The sequence below is a fragment of the Amblyraja radiata genome, chromosome 26 (assembly GCF_010909765.2).
Source record: "Amblyraja radiata isolate CabotCenter1 chromosome 26, sAmbRad1.1.pri, whole genome shotgun sequence".
NCBI lineage: Eukaryota > Metazoa > Chordata > Chondrichthyes > Rajiformes > Rajidae > Amblyraja > Amblyraja radiata.
In genome coordinates this window covers 26,447,964-26,472,663 of record NC_045981.1, presented here as the reverse complement: position 1 = coordinate 26,472,663, position 24,700 = coordinate 26,447,964, and the positions used below count along the sequence as shown (strand labels likewise).

The 24,700-nt window shown below is 44.0% G+C and overlaps 1 protein-coding gene across 3 annotated transcripts in view; it reads left to right on the top strand.

The window, feature by feature from the left end:
- The window catches only part of fbf1 (Fas binding factor 1), an 85,970-nt gene that overhangs the window by 39,834 nt on the left and 21,436 nt on the right, over positions 1 to 24,700 (top strand). For all 3 annotated transcript variants that reach the window (XM_033044527.1, XM_033044528.1, XM_033044529.1), the window contains 10 exons: positions 3,113 to 3,562; positions 7,317 to 7,406; positions 7,627 to 7,724; positions 9,960 to 10,003; positions 11,080 to 11,124; positions 11,904 to 12,071; positions 14,472 to 14,572; positions 15,106 to 15,312; positions 18,271 to 18,378; positions 23,084 to 23,223. In XM_033044527.1, coding sequence (XP_032900418.1) covers positions 3,113 to 3,562; positions 7,317 to 7,406; positions 7,627 to 7,724; positions 9,960 to 10,003; positions 11,080 to 11,124; positions 11,904 to 12,071; positions 14,472 to 14,572; positions 15,106 to 15,312; positions 18,271 to 18,378; positions 23,084 to 23,223 — 1,451 coding nt within the window. The remainder of the gene's footprint in view (positions 1 to 3,112; positions 3,563 to 7,316; positions 7,407 to 7,626; positions 7,725 to 9,959; positions 10,004 to 11,079; positions 11,125 to 11,903; positions 12,072 to 14,471; positions 14,573 to 15,105; positions 15,313 to 18,270; positions 18,379 to 23,083; positions 23,224 to 24,700) is intronic.

The window sequence follows — 24,700 nt, the reverse complement described above, 5'->3', positions numbered from 1 at the left end:
GAAGCCAGGCTGTGAGTGGGTGTGAAGTGTTGGTTGGGGTGGGAAAGGGTCCATTCTTTGAAGACTGGGGTCTGGCTGTGTTTGTTGCGGAGGGGGTACCAGGGTTACGTTTCTGCTTGTCAAACTTGCAGTAGAACTCATTCAGGTCGTTGGTCAGCTGACGATTGTCCAAAGAGCCAGGGGCTTTCCTCTTGCAGGTGGTGATTTCTTGCAAGCCCATCCAAACTGAAGAAGAGTTACTAGCTTAGAACTTGCTCCTCAACTTCTCAGAGTACCTTTCCTTGGCAGCTCTGATTCCTCTTCTCAGCTTGTACTTGGCCTGCCTGTAGAGGTCTGCATCCCCGCTCCTGTCAGCCTCCTCTTTAGACTCTCTCTGAGTTCTGCAGTAAACCAGGGTTTGTTGTTGAACCAGGTCCGAGTCCTAGTTGGAATGCAACTGTCCTCACAAAAGCTGACATGATGATACAGTGTCGGTATACTCATCGAGGCTTGTGGTTGCTTGCCTGAACACATTCCAATCCGTGCAGTCAAAGCAGGATTGTAGGTTCTCAATGCCCCCAATTGTCCACCTTTTCGTTGTTCTGACCACAGGCTTAGCAGATTTTAGTTTCTGCCAGTAGGTCGGAATAAGGTGAACTAGACAATGATCAGAAAGACCCAGACTCGCCCGGGGAACAGAGCGATATGAGTTCTTGATTGACGTGTAATAGTGGTCAAGTGTTCTCTCCGCTCTGCTGGGGCAGGTGACATGAAGTCTGTACTTTGGAAGGTCACGGCTGAGGTTAGCTTTGTTAAAGTCCCTCAAAACAATGACCATGAAGTCCGGGAAGTCACTCTCTACCCTCATTACCTGGTCAGCGAGTTGAGTTTGCGCCTCATGTACACAGGCATGGTTGTGTGGGGGTGGGGGTGGAGGGGGGGTGTAAACTCCAGCGAGAATAAAGGAGTTAAAATCCCTCGGAGAGTAGAAGGGTTTGCAGTTTATAAAGAAGGATTCTAGGTTGGGAGAGCATAATACTGAACGGATGGAAATTCGGCTTTGCTGAAGGAAGCAGAGGGGGATAGTGCAAAGTTGCTTTCGGATTGGAGGCCCATGCCTAGTGGTGGGCCCATTGCTGTTTGTCATCTATATCAATAATTTGGATGAGAATGCATATGGCACGGTTAGCAAGTTTGCAGATGACAAAGTGGGTGGTATTGTAGATAGTGAAGATGTTTGTCAAAAATTGCAGCAGGATAAGTGTGAGGTGCTACATCTTGGCAGGACAAATCAAAATAGGACATACATGGTAAATGGTAGGGAATTGAAGAATGTAGGTGAACAGAGGGATCTGGGAATAACTGTGCACAGTTCCCTGAAAGTGGAATCTCATGTAGATAGGGTGGTAAAGAAAGCTTTTGGTGTGCTGGCCTTTATAAATCAGAGCATTGAGTATAGAAGTTGGGATGTAATGTTAAAATTGTACAAGGCATTGGTGAGGCCAATTCTGGAGTATGGTGTACAATTTTGGTCGCCTAATTATAGGAAGGATGTCAACAAAATAGAGCGAGTACAGAGGAGATTTACTAGAATGTTGCCTGGGTTTCAGCAAATAAGTTACAGAGAAAGGTTGAACAAGTTAGGGCTTTATTCTTTGGAGCGCAGAAGGTTAAGGGGGGACTTGATAGAGGTTTTTAAAATGATGAGAGGGATAGACAGAGTTGACGTGGAAAAGCTTTTCCCACTGAGAGTAGGGAAGATTCAAACAAGGGGACATGACTTGAGAATTAAGGGACTGAAGTTTAGGGGTAACATGAGGGGGAACTTCTTTACTCAGAGAGTGGTAGCTGTGTGGAATGAGCTTCCAGTGAAGGTGGTGGAGGCAGGTTCGTTTTTATCATTTAAAAATAAATTGGATAGTTATATGGATGGGAAAGGAATGGAGGGTTATTGTCTGAGCGCAGGTATATGGGACTAGGGGAGTTTATGTGTTCGGCACGGACTAGAAGGGTCAAGATGGCCTGTTTCCGTGCTGTAATTGTTATATGGTTATATGATATTGATTGGTTGGGCAGGTGGGCTGAGGAATGGTTGATGGAATTTAATACAGAGAAATGTGAGGTGTTGCATTTTGGGAGCAATAACATGGGCAGAACCTACAGAGTGAACGGAAGAGCTCTGAGGAATGTTGTAGAGCAGAGGGATCTGGGAGTACAGGTACATAGTTTGTTGAAAGTGACATCACAGATAGATAGGGTGGTCAAAAAGGATTTTGGTAAATTGGCCTTCAGTCAGAGCAGTGACTATAGAAGTTGAGAGGTCATGTTGCAGTGCTATATACGTTGGTGAGGCCGCTTTTAGAGTAATGTGTTCAGTTTTAGGCACCGTGTTTTAGGCACCGTGTTTTAGGAAAGATGTTGTCAAACTTGAAAGGATGCAGGGAAGATTTACGAGGATGTTACCAGGACCTGAGGGCCTGAGCTATAGGGAAATGTTGAGCAGGTCAGGGCTCTATTCCTTGAAGCACAGGAGGATGAGTGTGATCTTACAGAGATGTACAAAATCATGAGAAGAATAGATCGGGTAGACGCACAAAGCCTCTTGCCCAGAGTAGAGCAATCGAGAACCAGTGGAAATAGGTTTAAGATTATGGGCAAAAGATTAAATAGGAACCTGGGGGATAACATTTTCGCACAAAATGGTGGTGGGTGTTCGGAGCCTCTGGAGGAGACAGTTATGGCAGGTACTTTTGCAATGTTTAAGAAACATTTAGACAGTTACATGAATAGAATAGGGGTTAGAGGGATTTGGGCCAAACGCAGGTAGGTGGGAATAGTGTAGATGGGACATGTTGGTCGGTGTGGGCAGTTGGGCCATAGGCCTGTTTCCGCGCAGTAAGACTCAATGACTATGACAGCCGATGGGCCTGTTCCTTTGCTGAACTGGTCAATGTTCATTTTTTATCTTTGGTTTGGGGACATGTTGGGCGAGGGGAGGGTGGACAAGGGTAGGGTTATTGGTCGGCATTATAGGCTGAATCTGCTCAGTGCTATGGTAATAGTTTTGCTTTGCCGTCTCCATAACAGATATGAGTAATTTGTGTTTTTTAACTGTTCACTGTCCCAATTACAGATTCAGTCCAGAGAGTCATAGAAAATCTAATATTGATCCGAAATCCAAAACAGCCACACCGACATCATTAACCCCAACAAAATCACATGGAAATAAGGGAGCTGCTGACTGGCTTGGCCTTAAGGATGATGTTGTTCCTGATTTGGATAATCAAATTTCAACCGAAGAGATGCAGAAAGAGTCAAGGTTCTACAAGGCAAAGTCTGATTCAAATCTTCCAGCCAGCCAGAATCAAAGCAAGAGACCGTATTCTGCAGGCCGTCCTCCATCTGCACCAAGGCCAAGTGAGAAGGCACTGGTTAGATCTGCACCATCCAGTTCAAAAACACAGATGGCTGATGTAGTAGAGGGAGATTGGTTGAAAGAGATACTATCTCAGAAGAAGTCTCAACTTTCCGAATCTCAGCCCTTGACGTCGGCTGATAAAGTTGATGGCATGGCAGCCACATGGTAAGAACATGATTTGATTTGAAAAACAGAAATCTGCCAACTTTGTTAAAAAAAATTGATTAGACCTGCTATGTTTCCATATTGTAAGACTCGATCACTTTATGAATCCAAATCGTGTAATGTGGAATTTGCGTATCTTCAGGTCTACTGATGGTGCAGGCAGCACCATTGAGGGCTGCGTCTGAAAAGAGTGAAGACAAACTAATGAAGTAAGGGGTAAACCAGAGCAACTTAAGGTGGTATGGAGGATTTTAAGATAATTTAGACAGGCAAGAATTAAATGTGTGCTAAAATGGACGAATGCTGAACAGCCTTCGCAGTGAGAGTCTCAAATTTGGGAGCAGTATTGGAGAACAAGCAGAGGCAGACTCCGCAGGAACTCGGTAAATAATGATAAACATTGTCACAGTCATACAGAACGGAAACAGGCCATTCGGCCCAGATTGCCCATGCCAGCTAACCCATCGAAGTGAGCCCCATTTGCTTGCATTTGCTCCATATCCCTCTAAACCCTTCCTATCCATAGTGAATACTCCATAGACAGAATGGATCAAACGGATGCTACATAAATAGTATTGGGAATAGGTAGGGTAAAGGAATAGATCAGGTAAATGCACAGTATTTTTTACTCCGAGTAGGAGAATCAAAAACCAGAGGACGTTGGTTTAAGGTGAGAGGGGAAAAATTTAATAGGAACCTGAGGGGCAACCTTTTCACGCAAAGGGTAGCGGGTACATTGAACGAGCTGGCAGAGCAGGGAGTTGCAACATTTGCAACTATCACAACATTTTAAAACATTTGGTGAGGTACACAGCTAGGAAAGGTTAATAACAGGGCTGTCAACATTGGGTGAGAGTTGGGAGTGAGAAATTGCGAGAGACCAAGCCCGAGGGAGCATAGCGACCGGGGGGTGGGGGGGGTGGGGGGAGGAGATGAGAGGAGGGTGTCCCCCTCCCATTGGAATTGTGCAATAAGGTGCATACTGCAGCGAGTCTTTTAACTTACACTTGAATACAATATATATGCTTTAAATTGGATTGGAGCGTTTTGAAAGGGGGGAGGCTGTGCGATCACTGATCACTGGCCTTGGGGGTACCCGGTGAGGGAGTGGAGCAACCGAGTGGGGAGAGGGTGTGGAAGAAGGGGGTCCCCCCCTCCCAGGGTAGGAACTTTTTGAAATTTGATGTATTAAAATCATGTTTTAGTGCACTTTAGAAGTATGATTTCAATGTTTTTTGTATGAAGTATTTTTAAGGGGTAACTTTTAAAGGGGTAACTTTATCCACACAAAGGGTGATGGGTGTATGGAACAAGCTGCCAGAGGAGGTAGTTGAGGCAGGGACCATCCCAACATTTTAGAAAAAGTTAGACTGATACATGGATATGACAGGTTTGGAGGTATGGACCAAAAGCAGGTAGCATAGCTGGGACATGTTGGCGGGTGTGGGAAAGTTGCGCCGAAGGGCCTGTTTTCACACTGTATCACTCTATGACTACATTATACCTCCACCATGCATGAATGCTTCAAAATCAAGTGATCGAGTTTTATTGCCATATACTCAAGCATAGAAACATAGAAAATAGGTGCAGGAATAGGCCATCGGCCCTTCGAGCCAGCACAGCCATTCAATATGATCATGGCTATTCATCTAAAATCAGTACCTCTTTCCTGTTTTTTCCCCATATCCCTTGATGTAGTTAGCCCCAAGAACTAAATCTAACTCTCTCTTGAAAACATCCAGTGAATTGGCCTGCACTGCCTTCTGTGGCAGAGAATTCCACAGATTCACAACTCTCTGCGTGAAGAAAGTTTGTCCTCCATCTCAGTCCTAACTGCCCCCCCCCCCCTTTATTCTTAAACTGTGACCCATGGTTCTGAACGCCCCCAACATCAGGAACATTTTTACTGCAGTTACAGTAAGTGAAAATCTAGCAGGCAAGCAGGATGCTTTCACTATTTGAAGTCCACTATCTTCCACCGTTTCTACCCAGTGCTTGGTACTTACTTCCAGTAGCCACTGGTTGTCCTCTAGGATGCACTCTCTCCTCTCAACCCCCCCCCCCCCCCCTCTCTCTCCCCTCCATCTCTCTTTCCCCTCTCTCTCCTCTCTCCCTCTGTCTCTCCTCTCACCCCTCTCTCTCTCCCCCCTCTCTCTTTCCTCTCTTCCCCTCTCTCTCTCACTTCCCCCTCTCTCCATCCCACCTCACTCTCCCCCTCTCTCTCGTCCCCTCTCTCCTCTCTCTCCCCCCCTCCCCTCTCTCACTCTCTCTCCCCTCTCTTTCCCCATAACTCTCTCTCCCCTCTCTTTCCCCTAACTCTCTCTCCCCTCTCTTTCCCCTAACTCTCTCTCCCCTCTCTTTCCCCCTCCTTCTCTCTCTCCCCCTCTTCTCTCCCTACCCCTCTCTCTCCCCTCTCTCTCCCCGCTCTCTCTCTTTTTCCCTCCCTCTCTATCTCCCCCTCTCTCCCTCTCCACACTCTCCCCCCTCTCTCTCCCCTCTCTCTCTGTCTCTCCTCTCAGCTCTCTCTCTTCCCTCCCTCTCTCTCTCATCTCTCTTTCCTCCTCTCTCTCCCTCTCCCCATATCTCCCTCCCACCTCACTCCCCCTTGCTCTCTCTCCCCTCTATCTTTCTCCTCTGTCTCTGTCTCCTCTTTCTCTTTGCCCCCCCATCTCTCTCTCTTTCCCCGTTTCTCTTTCCCCCTCTCTCCCTCTTCCCCCTCTCTCTTTTACCACCCCTCTCTCTTCCCCCCACTCTCTCCCATTCTCTCCTACCTTCTCCTCCCTCTCCACCCCCTCTTTCTTCCCTCTCACCCTTCTCTCTCTTCCCCCCTCTCCCACCTCACTCCCCCCTCTCTCTCCCCTACCTCTTTCCCCCTTTCCCTCTTCTTTCTCTCCATTCACCCCCCCCCCCCTCTGTCTCTCCCCTCTCTCTCCTCTCATCCCCTCTCTCTCCCCACTGTCTCCCTGTCTCCTTCCCATCTCTCTCTCTCTCCACCTCCCTTTGAGAGTCTGTTCCTTCGGCACAGAGACTATCGCGGCAGCGGCGCTTCCGACGCCTCCGACGGCCCGGGACACTCGCACTGTCCTGAGTGCTCCATGGCCGAAGCTGCAGCGAGCGACTCGCTAGCCGCGCAAATACTCGCCAGCCCAGCAAACTCACCAGCCCCGGCTCCTCGCATCTGTCCCCGCCGCTGCTTCCATCCCATCCTCAGCCCCGGCTCTCTAACACCCGCGGACCATGCAGTTTATCCGAGTTTTGAAATTTTTGTTGATCACAGAATTTCTCACCACAGAGCGTGAGAAATTTCTGATCAGCGTGAGGGCGTGAGAGTTTGCTTGAGGGCGTGATTCTCACGCTCAAAGCGTGAGAGTTGGCAGCCTTGTAATAAGGTTGTGGACCAACTACAGGCAAGTGGGACTAGTGCAGATGTGGCATCGTGGTCAGCATGAGCAAGTTGGGCTGAAGGGCCTGTTTCCATGCTGTGTGACTGACTCTATAAAAGTGGTAGAGAAATTAAAAATGAAAAACATAATAGTTGACTGTTTTTACAAAGTCTTCATCAGGAAGGAAAATACTGGCTCGCTTCAATTTCATAGTACTAAATGTCTTGGAGAGGTTTTGAAGTTATTCTGGTCTTCACAGGGGCAGAGACCAGCAAAAAACATGCAAGCAAATCCATAAATTGCAAAAGAATGATTCTGTTAGTTTTATCAGACATGATCCATGTTGAGGTGCTGAATTTGTTTTGTTATAGTGAACAGAGTGGATTACCAGGTGCAAGTGGGCCATCGTCAGTCACTGCAGAAACAGAACCAATACCTGAGATTAATCCTGCAGACTCTGGGTATGTGGAGTGTATCTGTTTACTCCATTTTTTATTACAAATAAATAACTAATCAAATGAAAACTTTGAAAATTATCTGCTCCTTTTGCTTTGCATCCAACCAGGCACAGTTGTATATGAGCCATTTATGTGTAAATGCATACAACCAAATACAGTCTTGTCTGGGCCTAGGTGTGCATATGGTGCATATCAGTTCTAAAGCTCTTTTTTTCCTTGACAGGTCCTCATTTCCAAAGGAGATTTCACAAAAGCAGGCTAAACCTCTAGTTTCGTCTGACAGCTTGAAAGATTCCATAACGAAAAGCACAGGGGTGGCCAGTAAGTTGAAAAATAAAGCCTGTTGCAGTTAAGATTTATCATTGTGGCGCCAAACTTCAAAGCACCTAAAGTCCTGATTACGTATATGGGTGTTCCCAATTCAGCTGATTACATCTAGGATAGCATTTTCAGAGCTTCAGATTTTCCAGTAGACCTGAGCTAAAATGGAAACATCTTATTGGAAAGCATAAATAGCTATAGAGTAAACCTAGCAATTATAGACCTGTTAGTTTGACGTCAGTGGTGGGCAAATTAATGGAAAGGATACTTAGAGATAATATATATAAGCATCTGGATAAACAGGGTCTGATTAGGAACAGTCAACATGGATTTGTGCCTGGAAGGTCATGTTTGACTAATCTTCTTGAATTTTTTGAAGAGGTTACTCGGGAAATTGATGAGGGTAAAGCAGTGGATGTTGTATATATGGACTTCAGTAAGGCCTTTGACAAGGTTCCTCATGGAAGGTTGGTTAAGAAGGTTCAATGGTTGGGTATTAATGGTGGAGTAGCAAGATGGATTCAACAGTGGCTGAATGGGAGATGCCAGAGAGTAATGGTGGATGGTTGTTTGTCAGGTTGGAGGCCAGTGACTAGTGGGGTGCCACAGGGATCTGTGTTGGGTCCACTGTTGTTTGTCATGTACATCAATGATCTGGATGATGGTGTGGTAAATTGGATTAGTAAGTATGCAGATGATACTAAGATAGGTGGGGTTGTGGATAATGAAGTAGATTTTCAAAGTCTACAGAGAGATTTATGCCAGTTGGAAGAGTGGGCTGAAAGATGGCAGATGGAGTTTAATGCTGATAAGTGTGAGGTGCTACATCTTGGCAGGACAAATCAAAATAGGACGTACATGGTAAATGGTAGTGAATTGAAGAATGCAGGTGAACAGAGGGATCTGGGAATAACTGTGCACAGTTCCCTGAAAGTGGAATCTCATGTAGATAGGGTGGTAAAGAAAGCTTTTGGTGTGCTGGCCTTTATAAATCAGAGCATTGAGTATAGAAGTTGGGATGTAATGTTAAAATTGTACAAGGCATTGGTGAGGCCAATTCTGGAGTATGGGGTACAATTTTGGTCGCCTAATTATAGGAAGGATGTCAACAAAATAGAGAGAGTACAGAGGAGATTTACTAGAATGTTGCCTGGGTTTCAGCAACTAAGTTACTGAGAAAGGTTGAACAAGTTAGGGCTTTATTCTTTGGAGCGCAGAAGGTTAAGGGGGGACTTGATAGAGGTCTTTAAAATGATGAGAGGGATAGATAGAGTTGACGTGGATATGCTTTTCCCATTGAGTGTAGGGAATATTTCAAACAAGAGGACATGACTAAAGAATTAAGGGACAGAAGTTTAGGGGTAACATGAGGGGGAACGTCTTTACTCAGAGAGTGGTAGCTGTGTGGAATGAGCTTCCAGTGGAAGTGGTGGAGGCAGGTTCGATTTTATAATTTAAAAATAAATGGGATAGGTATATGGACAGGAAAGGAATGGAGGGTTATGGTCTGAGTGCAGGTAGATGGGACTAGGCTGTGTGGAATGAGCTTCCAGTGAAGGTGGTGGAGGCAGGTTCGTTATTAGATGTATTGAGTATGTGCAAGGCAGTAAATGCCAGACATTTAAACCACGAGAAGTTAATGGGAACGGGGATAGTGCGGTAAAGTAACCGTGAAGCGTGTTTGAATCAGGCATGATCAAATAACTTTGAATTGATTGAAAGATACATCGTAGAAACAGGCCCTTTGGCCCACTGAGTCCATGCCTATTGATCACCACGTAACATATGTTGTATGTTAGCCCATTTTCACATTACTCCCAACACACTGGGTGTCATCTACAACGGCCAATTAACCTGCAAGTCTTAGGGATGTGGGAGGAAACCAAAGTACCCAGATGTACCCTCACAGTCACGGGGAGAACGTGCAAACTCCACTTGGACAGCACCCGAGGTCAGGATCGAACCCAGGTCCCTAGCTCAACCAACGCCGCCCAATAACATGACATCAACATTCAGTCATATTCCCTGTCCTAATTTTGTGTTAGTTTTAGTTTCTAAATAATCAAGTATAAGAATACCATCAGTATAAGGAGCAGTGGAGGAAATGTTCTGCAATGCTGTCCTTTGTTTTTTAAACACATGCATTTCTGTGCTTAAGTCCTATTTTGCTGTTCTGAGTTCACTACTTTTGTCTTGAAATGGGGCTCACATACTTTCATCGTTGTATGTCTGCAGCATCTGCACAAGAACAGAAGGAAGACAAATTACCTGCCTTACAGGTATGAGTTGGTTTTTTACAACTTCTGCACATTACCAGATGTGGAAAAGCAAAATTCTGCAGACCCTGTAAATCTACAATAAAAACAGAAAATGTTGGAAATACAGTAAATCCTTGTTTCAACTGAACCATTTAGAACGGATTTCAGTTTGTAGCGGATGGAATTGCCAACGCCACCCCTGGATCGCACCACCTCCTTGTCCACCAGCCAATTGACACATCTGTTGTTGCTGTTCACATTGTAGCCTTTGGGAACAGTACTTTCTTCAGGCCGCTGCATGGCGCATTCAGTCATTGTAGGGTCCTGACGTCAATGTTCTCCAGAGAGGCTGCCTAGAGTTACTCCAGCACTGTGTCCTTTTGTGTATAAAACATCATGTGGAGTTCTTTATTTCAACTATGTGCAATAATGATACTTTATACTGCAATAGCGGACAATTGCTATAACGGACACCATTTCCTCCCCTATGGTACGTTATACTAAGGGGTAACTACTCAGGTCATCAAGTGATGTGGGTGGACACAGAGTTAAGTTTTGCTAATTTGAGTTCATCTGCCTTGCATGTTGGACTCCTAGCGTTAAATAAATACTATTTAGTCTTGTAATCCTTCCATATACCTTATGGATATTATCTGATAATATTCACATTTGCTCTGCCGATTGGACTGGCTTAGTTTCCCTTCAAGATTCAATTCCACCATCCACTCAACTACATTTACTTTGTGCCCTGTTCTTCTTATAGTTTAAGCATATAGTTTATAATAGTGAAGTGTATAGTATATTGTTTGATTATTTCTAGTCCACAAGTATTTGGACTTCAATGTTGTGTCTACAAATGAAATAATTAAATATTTTTCCATTCCGTTTTCTTCCCTTGTTCATCATTATCTCCCCTTTCCCAATTCCAAACCGCTCATCTCCTCCATCTCCCTTCCATTCTCCACACTCCTTCTTTCCCTACCGTGTCGCCTTCCCTCTTGCCTTTCTATCTTCCTTTGGTATTCTCCCTTTCTACATATTTTTCTATCATTTGTATCCCTTCGCCCCCCCTTTCTCCATCTTGTCCTGCCTTCCAGATATCCATGACTACTAATCAATTGCAGCAGTTACTTCAACTCCAGGTGAGGGTCGTCAATCGTACCAAGTTAATTTAATTCAGATAAAGAACTGGGCATTCTAATGACTGCGTTTGAGTGTACAAGTGGAAATTAACAATGTCAACTTGAGAAATTGTTAATCCTTTAAAAATAATTTGCTCACTTTAATTTTTTGGATTTGCTGTGCTCCCAAGGCGGGTTGGTTAGTAAATTTGCAGATGACACCAAGATTGCTGGAGTCGCAGACTGTGGAAGGTTGTCAAGGTAGATAGCGGGGTATAGATCAGCTACAGAAATGGATAGCGAAATGGCAGGTGAAGTTTAATCCAAGCATGTGTGAGGTGTTGCGCTTTGGGTGGTCAAATGTAAGGGGAAAATATGCAATTAATGACATGACCTACATCAGCATTGATATACATGGGGATCTTGGGGCCCAATAGGTTGTTAGAGTAGATACTCACGTTGTTAGAGTAGAAACGTTTTCACGGAGGATGGTGAGTGCCTGGAAACGCTGCCAAGGTTTGGTGTTTGAGGCAGATATGATAGTAGCATTTAGGAGGCTTTCAGATATGGATCTACAGGGATTGGAGTGGTATGAATTATGCGCAGGTTGATCAGAGATGGTTTTGGCACAGACATTGTGGGCTGAAGGGCCTGTTCTTGTGCTCCACCCTTTTCTATGTGGGGGGGGGGGGGGGTGAGGGGGGGAGAGGTTGGCATAGCATTATTTAAAAGTCTTTTTTTGAAAGCATACATCATTTTGGCACTACAGATTAATATTTATCAAATGTTGTGTTCATCAGCCACTTCAATCCAAGTCTGCGAGACAAGGTTCAAGTGTGGATGAGCTGAATGCTGTGGAACTGGAGAATAAACGGACAACACTGCAAAAGAATTTGAAGAGTACTGATGCTGAGCAACAGACAGCCCTGCAGATTGCAGAGATCAAAGTCATTGAGTTGGAGAGTAAGGTATAAGAGTGCTTCAGAGTTTGATAATTCACAAACATGCCTGGGAGTGATTTTGGGATATAAATTGGATTGCATTGGATCGGAAAAACAAATTGCAGAGGGAGATAGATAGGCAGATAAAGTGAATGGGTAATTGAAACTGTTGCGGGTGGAGTTCAACATGGGACAGCGTGAGGTTACTCACTTTGGATCTGAGAAAGATAAATCAGAATATTGACCAGGAATTGTGGAGGAACAGTGGCTTCAGGTTTTCAGGCACCGTGTAACAATAACTGACCACTGACCCCAAACACCGGCCCCAAACAATGGTGAACGAGGTCTGATTGACCTGGACGATAACACGTTGGCCTGGCTCGCCTCAACGGAACTGCAAGTCTAAAAGACATACGACAGAAGAAGCAGAAGACCACTGGTACTAAAAGTAATAAAAATGCTACATGGAGTGATGACTTATATTTCAAGATGGCTGAAATGTATAACTGGCAAGTAATGTTTGTGCATTGTCTTGGCCAGATGCTCCATGGAGTATTGCATTCCGTTTTGCATACCATACATCAGGAAGGAAATATCAATGTTAGAAGTGTTATAGAATTCACCGCAGCAGATTTTCGCTCCCTTCAGTTTCACCCCACCTACACCCCTCTGCTTCCCGGCCATGTGTGTGACCCCTTCCCTCCCCTCTCCAGCTCCCCGCCCATTGCACCGGCGTGGGGGCTTTGCACTGTCTTCATGTCGGCGATTGCAGCAGGACCGTGCCAGTCACCGGAGACGTCAGGACCAATTGGACACCGACCACCAGGCCCACCGCAAGCACGGAGATCCCAGAGACCCACAGCCAGCAGCAGCCCAGCCCCGTTTCAACTCCAGAGGAAAACTGCAAACTGGCCGGATACGTCAGGACCACCAGAAGCCGTTCCTCGAGCTGCGCCCCCTCATCGGGACACCGACCCCCAGGCCCACTGCAAGCACGGAGATCCCAGAGACCCACAGCCAACAGCAGCGCAGCCCAGCCCAGCCCCGCTCCAACTACAGAGGAACCTGGGTTGCGGATGACGGGGCGCAGCTCGGGGCGTCGTAGGGGCCCATCGGGGAGCGGGTTCCTGTTGGTCTGACGTCTCCGGCACCTGCCATCCTCCGGGAACTGTACCGCCCCTTGCAGGAGAGTTGGGGTTGTTTGCAGTTGCAGAGGGAGGGGGCAAGGGCGGTACAGTTCCCAGTCTCAGCTCCAGTCCAGGGGGGTGCCGGAGACGTCAGGACCAACGGGACACCGACCCCAGGCCCACTGCAAGCACGTGAGATCCCAGAGACCCACAGACAGCAGCAACTCCAGCCCAGCCCCGTCCACTCCAGAGGAAACACGGTAGGGGCAGAAGCTGATGGTGTGGCAAGGTACGTCTTGTCTTGGGGTGGCGGATGAGGGGGCGCAGCTCGGGCTGTGGGCAAACTGCCACTTGTCGCGTAGCGCCCATCGGGGAGCGATTCCTCTGGAGTTGGAGGGGGAGGGGGGTTATTGTGCTGTTTGATCGCCCCCTGCCCTATCCCCAGGGACAGGGAGACACAGCGGCTTTTTAGACTGGTGGGCCATCACTTCCAAAGTTCTGCTACTAATGTCAGCACAAATTTAATTCTTTTTTTAAAAAACTTAATACATCTTAGATTGTACGAGTAATTTAAAAAAATCTATTTAGAACTGCAATTTTTACGAAGATGAAGAGATCCTGAGAGATCAATTTCTCTTTCTTAAGATTCTTAAGAACTGTGATGAAGAGGAATTTTTACATTAAGTTGGTATTGATTTTTCGCAATGCTCCATCCTTCGAGAGCTATGAATGTTCAATCTTTGAGTATACTCAAGGCTGAGACTGATGAATATTTACACATCAGGGGAATTGAGTGATATAGGATTGGGCAGGAAAATATTGCGATCATGTAAAACCAACAGAGATCTTACTAATGTGCAAGATCAATCTAAAAGTACTATGAAAACAAATTTCTGACTGAGGTGTTGAAAATACCAAGAAAATATAGTGTTCGTTGGAATTGTTTCATCCCATGAGGAGCACATTTTGATTTATTTGTGTGTAATTTATGTTATAACTACAGCCTGCCTCAAGGCTCAACCTCGCATTGGATTCTCATCCAATTCCAATTCAGTCTGACCAGGCCAGTTTGTTTTATTGAACATGGGGTTCCTGTTACAAACTGAAAAAAATACACAAAGTGTTGTAAAATGGAAAAATATTCTAGTGTCACCAGCAAAGTAGATGAAATGGAAGTAAATCTTTCATGTGGAAAGTAAAGAGGGGGAGCTGTTTTACTGTCAGTGTTTAGATTATGAATGAATTGTATTTCAGTTTACAGAAAAATGAAACTAATAAATATTATAAATGTCTGCACAAGGTGAGAAAGCTGGAGCTGGAACGAGAACAACAAAGGATTCTACTGGAGAGTCTGCAGCAGCAACATAAGGATGATCTAGAGCTGATCGAAGATGCACACAGGTGAGGATGAATATGCAGAGAAGTTGAATAGAAAGGAAGGTTTTATGCATGTAAAGTCACTGAGGCAAGATTGTAATATGATAAAGGAACTCCAGACCAACCAAGGGGAAAAGATTCTGTTCAGATAAATATTTGAGGAATAGGCCGTTTGTTTTTATTTGGATATGATTTGGTATTGTGTCAAATGTTTCTGGAATCTGGAAGGCTGTTAATGTTATCCTCAAATCGGTCAACCAGTCAAAATGGAAAGTATAATATGGGAAACATTGTTTAAGGTACTATGAGGATGTAATGTTTGATTATTTATACAGAAAAGATTTAACATAAATGACATGACATCATCCTGTGTAGCAAAGAAGGCCCTTGCCTCAACTTGTGTCCATGTGCACTTTAAACAGTTGTCATTGGAAGACAACCCATCTGTTCAGGATGTGAAAGTTGTATCACTCTCCCTGTTATTTAGAATCCAGTTGTTATAAGCTGGAGCGTAAATGATTTGATTCACCATTTCATTTTGTTTCCCTCCCTTTCAGGAATCGCTTGAAGGTAATTGAGTCATCATACCAACAGCAGGTGGCTAGACTGCAAGATGAGAATGGGGATCTCTCTGAGCAGCACGTGGCATGGCAACAGTGCCAAGATCGAGAGAGATCAGAACAAGTCGCACGTTACCAGCGCAAGCTCAACGAGTTTGAGGAAGAGAAAGCCAAGGAGAAGGAGCGGCTCAGAGAACTACAACGGTGAGAGGAAGCTATTTGGTACGGACAGGCTTTGCCAAAAACACTCTTAATCTAGTTGTCATTTTTCACCAAATAAAAACAGTAAGACTATCTTTTGTTGAGCACTTTCTCTTCCATTTCCAGAGGTCATTAATTCTTGGCTGCAAATATTTGGCCTGTGTCTGAATTATTCATATGAGAGCCTTTTGCTGCAGATGTTAGGAGCAAGTTTGACAATATCACATCACAATGTTTTGTGTCTTCCCCATGGACATTTAAGTGCATTTACCAGTTGTGATCACTGGTGGAAATTGTCCAGCTTTTAGTTAAAATTAATCATCTTCAGTGAAACAGATATTGAATTGGAGATTTGAGGTGAGGTGCTGGAAGACTGGAGGTTGGCTGAATTTATGCCTCTATTCAAGAAAGGCTGCAAGGAAAAGCTTGGGAACTGTAGACCAGTGAGCCTAATGTCTGTGGTAGGCAAGTTACTGGAGAATATTCTGAGGGATAAAATGTAAATGCATTTGGATAGACGGGCTGATTTGGGATATTCATCATGGTGCAACATTGTGTCTTACAAATCTGTTTGAGATTTTTGAAAAAAGAACCAAAAATGTTGATGAGGGCAAGGCCATAGACATTGGCTACATGGACTAGCAAGGCATTTGATAAGTTTCCCTATGGTAGACAGCTCCGGGTAGTTAGATTGCATGGGATCCAGGGCGAGCTAGCCGACTGGATAAGGAATTGGCTTCATGGAAGGAGGCAGAGGGTAACGGTGGCAGATTCTTTCTCAGACTGGAGTCCTGTGACTAGTGGTGTGCTTCAGGTATCAGAGATGGGCCCATTGCAGTTTCTGGATTATATCAATAATTTGGATGTGAATATAGTGTTTGATTAGTAAGTTTGCACATTACACTAAAATGGGTGATATTGTAGATAGAGAAGATCGTTATTGAAAATTACAGCGGGATCTTGTTCGGTTGGGCAAGTAAACTGAGGAATGGTTAATGGAGTTTAATGCAGATACATGCGAGGTGTTGCATTTTGGGAAGTTAAACCGGGCCAGGACCTTCGCAGTGCAGTGCCCCAGGAATTATTGTACAATAGAGGGATCTAGGAGTGCAGGTGCATAGTTCCATGAAAGTGGTATCACAGGTAGATAAGGTGGCCAAGAAGGCTTTTGGTATACAGTAAACCCTAATTTTATCAAACCCCTTTATAACATATATCGGTTATAATGGACCCACGCCCGGCTCGCAAGGTGCACCAGCGAGCCCGTCTTCACCCACCACACGATCTGTTGATGCGGCTGTTGTTGCAACCCATGTTGTAGCTCCTGGAGAAAGTGTCAGGACGCGCTTGGTCACCCAGGGGCTCCCCTCTAACCAGCTACCGCTTCTTTCTGTTAACCATCGCTTTGTCCACTCGGCCTCTTCTTTCCCCTCCACCGCCGCCTCCTCCACCTGTCACTTTGTCCGCTCTTCGTTCCCTCCTCCACATTTCTTCCATCGCTCTGTCCACTCAGTCGGACAGTTGGTTGCAGTGGCCTGAAGAAAGCGTGTCCTGTCGTGGGCTACAACATGCGCCGCAACAAAAGCCACGTCAACCAGTGAAGAAGGGCTCGCTGATGCAGACCAGCGGCATTGGCGCTCAATTTTAAGGCAAAACGACACAAAGTGCTGGTGTAACTCAGCAGACTGAATCTGCAGAAGGATCCTGATGTCACTTGTCCATGTTCTCCATAGATACTCCATAGATGACCCGCTGAGTTACGCCAGCACTTTATGTTCTTTTGTGTATTAACCATCTGCAATTCTTTGTTTCAACTAGATATCATGATAAAACCTTACGTGGTTATAGCAGCAATCAGCAATTACAGACACCAGTCCCCTCTATGGTTTGTTATAATGAGGGTTTACTGTATTTACTTTTATCAGTTAGGGTATTGAATATCGTAGTTCGTATGCTATGTTACAGTTGTACCAGACATTGGAAGCTGCATTTGGAGTATTCTGTTCCATTTTGGTCACCCAACCATAGGAAGTATGTTGTTAAACCTGAAACAGTGCAGAGAAGATTAACGAGGATGCTGCCAGGACTTGAGAGCCTGAGCAATAGAGAGAGATTGGGCAGGGTAGAACTTTATTCCTTGGAGAGCAGGAGAAAGAGGGCTGAGCTTTTAGAGGTATATGTGATCCTGAGGGGAAGAGATAGGGTGACTGCACAGTCTTTTACCCAGAGTAAGGGAATCATGAATCAGAGGACATGTGTTTAGGATGGGAGGGGAAAGATTTAATAGGAACCTGAGGGGCAACTTTTTCACACAAAGGCTAGTGTTTATCTGAAACGAGCTGTCAGAGGGGGTACTTGAGGCAGGAACTAACAGCATTTAGACTTTAGAGATACAACGGGGAAACAGGCTCTTCAGCCCATCGAATCCGTGCCGACTAGTGATCCCCAAACGCTAACACTATCCTACGCAGTAGGGACAATTTTACAATGTTACTGAAGCCAATTAACCCACAAACCGGTACGTCTTTGGAGTGTGGGCGGAAACTGGAGCACCCGATAAAACCCCACACGGTCACAGGAAGAATGTACATGAATGTATAGACACCACCCGTAGTCAGGATTGAACCTGAGTCTCTGCTGCTGTAAGGCAGCGACTCTACCGCTACGCCACTGTGCTGCCCTAAAAGTCTTTTAAAACACATTTGGACAGGTACATGGATAGGAAAGGTTTAAAGAGATATTGTCCAAATGTGGGCACATGGGACTTGGCGTAGATGTGATTCTTGGTCGACATGGGCAAGGTTAGCCGAACACCCTGTTTCTGTTCTGTATAACTCTATGGAATCTAGTGGGGCATAAATGGGACTTCAGGTCTTTTATGACCAAATAAATGAGCATGATATAAGCTAAATAAATACGTTCTTTACGTATGAACTTGACCCTTGCCTGTCTAATTTGCAGACAGTCTGTTGCAGAAATGCGAAGAGACCACGAAGAGCAGCTACAACACGTGAAACAACTGAAGGAACAGGAGATCGATGCTGTCACCAGTGCATCCTCACATACAAGGTATAATCACAGTGATCAATTTGGTGCAGCACCAGGCTTCTGGTCAATAAATGGAAGGAAGATATTGCAGATATATAAGGGTCAGTGATACCAAAGGAGGAGGACAAAAGGCATATTTTTCTTTGCTCATCCTCAGATGATGATTTTTGCTATTTATAGCCTATACTTAAATTCAATGGCTTCCTCTGTGTTCGTAGAATACATTCGAAATAAATACAAAACAATATGCTGAGGAATGAAATACGGTTAATAAGTGTGCTGATAGCAAAGGATTCTCTTGGGAGGAGTGATAACAATATGATAAAAGTTCACTTTAAGATTGAAGTAACATTATTAAATCTTTGTCATAACGATCAATCTAAGGGATATTAAATTTATTTGAAATGTATAATATGAAGTAACTAATAGAATATATTTTAATAAATATCTGAATATTCCTTGGAGAAATTATAGCTCAATGAAAGATCACTAACTAAAATTAAGGACAATGCTTAAGGACGTACATGGTTGCAAAGTCTGAGGCTTGGGAGATTATTAAAATAATTGGTATTGGGAAAAATATGTGACCAAAATGGCTCAAAATATAAACACAGATTACAATAACATATACATGTTACAAAAATTGGGAGGTAAGGGTAGAAAAATGGATCAAAAAATTACAAGTCTTCTGAATGAGATGTCTAGCAACTCAGGGTGCTTTCAAAGGTTGGATGCAAGATCTGGCTGTAAAAATGCATTCAGATGAGGGTAGAGGAGTACTGCTAAAGAGGTGTCAGTGGATATGATACATTTAAATTTTCAAAAGATGCATTCTTGTTATTTAACATAAGACTTACGAGATTGGTAGTAAGTATATATTCAGACACTGTGCAAAAAGGCCCTTCGGCGCAACTTATCCACACTGACCAACATCTCCCATCTACACTAGTCCCACTTGCTTGCATAGAAACATAGAAAATAGGTGCAGGAGGAGGCCATTCGGCCCTTCGAGCCAGCACGGCCATTCATGGCTGATCGTCCCCTATCAATAACCCGTGCCTGCCTTCTCCCCATATCCCTTGACTCCACTAGCCCCTAGAGCTCTATCTAACTCTCTCTTAATTCCTTGCGTTTGGCTAATATCCCTCTAAATCTGTCCTATCCATGTACCTGTCTGATTACTTCTTAAATGTTGCGATAGTCCCTGCCTCAATTACCTCCTCCGGCAGCTCGTACCATACCCACCATCCCAACCGATCAAGATCCTCGTGCAATTTTAGACAACCACTAGCTGCAATGCCACCCATCTTTGTGTCATTTGCAAACTTCCTACATTCTCATCCAAATCATTGATATAGATGACAAACAATAATGAGCCCAGCACTGAACCCTGAGACACACCAGTGGAATCTTGTCAAATGTTTTGCTGAAATCCATATATACAATATCTACAGCTTTTTTGTTCAGATCTTCAAAAACCTCAATCAGATTCATGACACGACTGCCGACGAACAAAACCATGCTGACTATCCCTAATCGGCCCTTGTCCATCTAAATGCATATATATCCTATCCCACAGAATACTCTCCTGTAACTTTACCACTACAGATGTTATGCTCACTGGCCTATAGTTCCCAGCCCTTTCCCTGCAGCCCTTCTCAAACAGAGGCACAACATTTGCCACCCTCCAGTCGTCCAGCACCTTGCCTGTATTTAAGGACGACTCGTAGATTTCAGCCATGCCTCCTGCAATTTCCTCTCTAGTTTCCCACAGTGTCCTCAGATATTTCTGATCTGGTCCTGGAGATTTGTCACCATGGAAAAAACTGTCATTTTCATGACAGGCTGTAATTAGCCACAAGGATCAGCACACAAGCCTCGGGTACTATTGACTTGGATGAAGGGACTGACAGTAATTGTTCAAGATTATTAATCATACAAAGTTAAGTGATAAAAGTGGTTGTGAGGAAGATGCAGAGAGGGGTAAATTACACACTGCACAGATTGTTGAGTTGAATGAGACACCAAATTGAAACAAGACTTTAAAACCTATAAGTAGATGAATTATGTGGGAAATGACAAAACAACAGGGCCCAGCATCAACTATGCAGGGAAATGCAAAAAAACCTACTGACCTCTGTAGGTTGGAATTCTGCCTTTCTAATATTGAGTGGTCCTAAACACCAGTGTGTTCGATAGCTGCAAAGTCATTAAGCTGCTTGGTCAGCTTTGATCGAAAATAATTGGTGTGGATAGCAAACCAGAAAAGAGAGAGCCTCGTTTGATCTGATGGCAGTTTAGTAAGCAGCGATCACATTCAGTTATATCTGGCATATCATAACATTATGGCCCGTGGGATAGAAGTCTGCCTTTGATTTCTTGCCCAATAAGTGACTGAGACACTATCCGCATTGGGTGGGGCCTAACATTTTGGAATAAAGAGAAGTAAAACTATCAATTGCTCTTTAGAGAGTGTGATAATTATCTACTGATAATATTACACTATGATTCTGTTATTGAGGAGCAGAAGAAAAGAACGTCATGAAATCTCTGCGTTCTTCTGCCAACCTTCTTTACTAAGATAGGTGGGGTTGTGGATAATGAAGTAGATTTTCAAAGTCTACAGAGAGATTTATGCCAGTTGGAAGAGTGGGCTGAAAGATGGCAGATGGAGTTTAATGCTGATAAGTGTGAGGTGCTACATCTTGGCAGGACAAATCAAAATAGGACGTACATGGTAAATGGTAGGGAATTGAAGAATGCAGGTGAACAGAGGGATCTGGGAATAACTGCACAGTTCCCTGAAAGTGGAATCTCATGTAGATAGGGTGGTAAAGAAAGCTTTTGGTGTGCTGGCCTTTATAAATCAGAGCATTGAGTATAGAAGTTGGGATGTAATGTTAAAATTGTACAAGGCATTGGTGAGGCCAATTCTGGAGTATGGGGTACAATTTTGGTCGCCTAATTATAGGAAGGATGTCAACAAAATAGAGCGAGTACAGAGGAGATTTACTAGAATGTTGCCTGGGTTTCAGCAACTAAGTTACAGAGAAAGGTTGAACAAGTTAGGTCTTTATTCTTTGGAGCGCAGAAGGTTAAGGGGGGACTTGATAGAGGTCTTTAAAATGATGAGAGGGATAGACAGAGTTGACGTGGATAAGCTTTTCCCACTGAGAGCAGGGAAGATTCAATCAAGGGGACATGACATGAGAATTAAGGGACAGAAGTTTAGGGGTAACATGAGGGGGAACTTCTTTACTCAGAGAGTGGTGGCTGTGTGGAATGAGCTTCCAGTGAAGGTGGTGGAGGCAGGTTCGTTTTTATCATTTAAAAATAAATTGGATAGTTATATGGACGGGAAAGGAATGGAGGGTTATGGTCTGAGCGCAGGTATATGGGACTTGGGGAGAATACGTGTTCGGCACGGACTAGAAGGGTCGAGATGGCCTGTTTCCGTGCTGTAATTGTTATATGGTTAATAGAGACCCCGATTCACTCTGTTCTGCACATGAAGGAGAAGGTGGTTGCAGGTGGTTTCATGCAGTTCTAGAATTACTGAATCCCATGTGCCTGAAACTTGTGATACGAAGCAGCAACTAACAAAGCACATATCTTAAAACATAGACTACAGCACAACAACAGGCTCTTTGGCCGGCTGTGCTGAACATGATGCCTCATTAAATAAACCTCTTCTGCCTGCACATGATCCACATCCCTCCATTCTCTGCACATTCTTGTGTCTATCTAAACCTTTTTAAACGCCGCTCTCATATTTCCTTCCCCCACTCCCGGCAGCATGTTCCAGGCACCTACTGCACTGTGTGCATTTTTTTTTTAAATTGCCCTGCATGTATCCTTCAAACTTTCCCCCTCTGATCTGATAGCTATGCCCTGCAGTGTTTGACATTTTCACCCTGGTTCTGATGGTCTACCCATTCTATGCTTATCATAATTTTGTGAACTGCTATCAGGTCTACCCCATCCTCTGACTTTCTAGAGAAAATAATCCAAGTTTGCCCAATCTCTTCTGATAGTTAATACTATTCAGACAACATCATGTAAACCTCTTCTTCACCTCTCCAAAGGTTCTGCATCCTTCCTGTAATGGAGTGAACAGAACGACTCCATACTCCAAATGTGGCCTTACAAAACCTGACTCTTATACTCAATGCCCCGAACTATGAAGGCGTGCATACCATTTGCTCTCTTTACTGTTGATTTCAGAGAGCTATGGATTTGGACGCCAAGATCTGGCTGTACATCAATGTTTTTAAGGAACCTGCCATTTACTGTATAGCTCCCCTTTACATTTGACTTCCCAAAGTGCAACACCCCAAGCTTGGTCAGGTTAATTTCCCTTTATCATTTCTCCGTCTATATCTATAACTAATCTTTATACTGCTGTATCTATTCACAGTATTCTTCACTGTCCACAACTGTCAACTGAAGCTTTAGAAATACCCTGGAATACAATGACCGCCCCTCAAACCTGAACAGCTAGAATACCATTGAAATGTTCAAGAAAGAGAGGATTTTTAATCTACATTGGTGAAATAAATCAACTTCCGTCATGTTAGGAGGAAAGCTCTTCAGAGAGGCTTTTGATCATTCTCCCTATGAAGCTCCTACTTTAGAATATCCTTGATTTTGTAAACAAGCATCTGCAGTTCCTTGTATATCCTTGATTCAATGCCACATGTAATTATTTGCCATTAATGCCCCATAGATCGCTCAATACTGTCATAGAGCAGATGGAATTCTTCTCTGGAAAGCTGAATGAACTCTCCTATAAAGTGGAAAGCGCACATCAGAGCACATCCCATGAGATGGAGATCAATGCACGGTTACGAGATGAACAGCAGCGAGGTAGATATGTCATTTTTTTAAATTATTTACTTTGACAAAAAACCTGAATCCTCAAAACTCTTCATGTATATGTTGTCAGTGGCACCTTTTGTAACATAATAATAATATATTTTATTGTCATTGCACATAAGTGCAACGAGATTTGGGTATGCAGCATCCATCAGATGTCATAACTTAAATAACTAACAAAATTTAGATTTAGATAACGTTCTTTATAGCTTCTTAAGTGTTGTCACTGATGTAATGTAGGTAGAGCACTTGATTGTGTTTTTGGACAAGAGATTGACCAGGTATTCAAGGCTTCAAGGTCAGTTAATTGTCACATGTACCAATTAAGGTACAGTGAAATTTGAGTTACCATACAGGTTACAGATTCAAAGATCCACAGGATATGTTGTATCTATCTAACCTTGGAATTACTTGTGTACTACTGACTGAAACACAACTGACAGAAAATGTCAGGGGAGGGGGTGAGGGAACATAGAACAATACAGTAGAGGAACGGGTCCTTTGGCCCACAATGTTTGCGCCAAACACAATGGCATGCTAAACTGATCTAATCTGCCTGTACATGATCTATATCCCTCTATTCCTTGCACATCCACGTGCCTATCTAAAGGCCTCTTAAAGGACACTATCATATCTGGATCCACTCATGCCACACAGTGCATCCACCACTCTCCGTGTTAAAAAAAACCTGCTCTGCATATCATCATTAAACTTTCCCCCTCTCACTTTATAGCTATGCCCTTTAATTTTGGACATTTCTACCCTGAGAAAAAAGTTCCTACTGTCTACCCTATCTATGCCCCTCATAATGTTATATACTTCTATCGTCTTCCCTCAACCTCCAACATTCCAGAGAAAACAATCAAAGTTTATCCAACTTCTTGTAGATGAAACCCTCTAATCCGGGCAGCATTCTGGTAAACCTCCTCTGCACCCTCTCCAAAGCCTCTGCATCGTTCCTTTAATGGAACAACCAGAACTGCATGAAATACTCCAAACGCAATCCAATCAAAGTCTTAGAGCTGCATCATAACGTCAGACTCTTATACTCCATGCCCTTGACAATGAAGTCAAGCATTCCATATGCCTTCTTAACCGGCCTATCTACTTTAGTGAGCTGTGATTGGTCTTTAAGATCCCTATGCACATCAATGCTGTTAACGGTCTTACCATTAACTGACACTCTCTCCTTATATTCACTCCACACTTGATCAGATTAAACTCCATCTGCAATTTCATCGCCCATTTCTGCAGTTTACCTATATCCCTAATGACAGTAGGGCATAACTTTAATGTGAAAGAGACAACGTTTGAAGGAGCTGTGCGAGGAAAGTTTTTTTTTTTTAACAGACTATTGGTTGCCTGGAATGCACTGCCAGGGAAGGAGATCCCATTGTGGAATCAGATAGGATCATAGAATCATAGAATCATAGAAAGTAGGTGCGAGAGTAGACCACCAGGTCCGTCG